This window comes from Brachycentrus maculatus, unplaced genomic scaffold (assembly GCF_059751285.1).
Source record: "Brachycentrus maculatus isolate JH-2025_06_01 unplaced genomic scaffold, ASM5975128v1 h1tg001241l, whole genome shotgun sequence".
Lineage (NCBI taxonomy): Eukaryota > Metazoa > Arthropoda > Insecta > Trichoptera > Brachycentridae > Brachycentrus > Brachycentrus maculatus.
Genome location: NW_028281921.1, coordinates 19,180 through 20,493, shown reverse-complemented (window position 1 = coordinate 20,493; position 1,314 = coordinate 19,180). Strand labels below are relative to the sequence as shown.

At 39.0% G+C, this 1,314-nt stretch overlaps 1 protein-coding gene across 1 annotated transcript; it reads left to right on the top strand.

Annotated features, from left to right (window-relative positions):
* Positions 1-165: 165 nt before the first annotated feature.
* LOC148299261 (phosphatidylinositol 3,4,5-trisphosphate 3-phosphatase cnrN-like) lies at positions 166-551 on the top strand (the record flags this gene model as incomplete). The annotated part of the gene is made up of 2 exons (XM_088276260.1): positions 166-221; positions 273-551. Coding segments are annotated over 2 exons (335 nt in total), but the record flags the coding sequence as incomplete, so codon positions are not given.
* Between the last annotated feature and the right edge of the window lie 763 nt (positions 552-1,314).

The following is a 1,314-nucleotide window of genomic DNA, read 5'->3' as shown; positions in this document are numbered from 1 at the left end:
TAACAACTGCTACTATTACTGACAGATTTAAACAAAAGTGAGCTCCCACTTTGAAGTAGTTACACCACAATGTGCCCATATAATTAATTGCAATATATATTATAGGATTCATGAACATAATCAGAGAAATAGTGGGCGGCCCGAAGAACAGATTTATTGCTTAAGGATATAATTTAGACCTTACTTATGTCACATCCAAGATAATTGCGATGGCTTTCCCAGCCTCTGGAATTTAGAAGATATACCGCAACTCCATTGATGTTGTCGCCTAGTTTTTGGATTTTAGGCACCAGAACAGCTATTTGATCATCAATATTAGTAACCGCGAAGTAGATGAAAAGAAACTCAAAAATGTGGTCAGTTTTGAATGGGAAGACCATAAAAACCCTCCTTTGGATTTATTGCTCCAAATAATTTCCATTGCCACAGCGCATCTCGCCAAAAGCGAGCAGAATGTGATTGTGGTCCATTGCAATCATGGGAAGGGAAGAACAGGCACATTCATTTGCTCGTTGCTATTATACTTGAGGGCCTTTGAACGGCCCATATAATCCATGAACTACTATGCTAACCGCAGATTTGAAGTTTCGGGGATGGGCGTGACTCAGCCGGGCCAAATAAGATACGTGTAATACCTCGGCCACCTCATCAATCATGGGTAAACCAACCTCAGACCACTCATCATCACCAAAATCAAAATAAGTGGCCAACATAAGCTGAACAAGCTCTATATAAAAGTAAAATGCGCCGCCCTCAAAAAGTATATATTGAATACTCGGAAAACATAGGCCTAAATTACCGAAATTAAGAAGTCCGATGAACTCGCATTTAAAATCATCAATGGGCTGAGAATATTCGGGGAAACTTCAATCGAAATTAAAAGCGAAGAGAAAGTTGGCAAAAATTTGGCTGCTTTTTACACCTTTAACACCATTTTCATCAACTAAGACAAAAAATAAAACCAGGAGAATTCAGAGGATCTTCCATTAAAGCCCAGATAGAAGTATTTTAGACCGTATTATGTAGAAGTATTGAGGTGACTCTCAAATAATTGTCGCCACTGTCGATTGTAAGATCAGGGGATTTAGCCCCCAACTTTACTCTCTGTTTCTGGGTCAAAACATGCACCAAATGCAACAAACTCACGAAATAACTGATGCAATAAAAGGCGCAAGTCTGCGAGTAATGCGCTAACTTGATCAAACTCGACTCTGAGAAGCTAAGTTTCATTCAATCAGTCATGAAAGTATGAATACAATCATCATAGACACACTCGTAAACATCAAAGGATGCTCTCAAACTATACGGCGACAT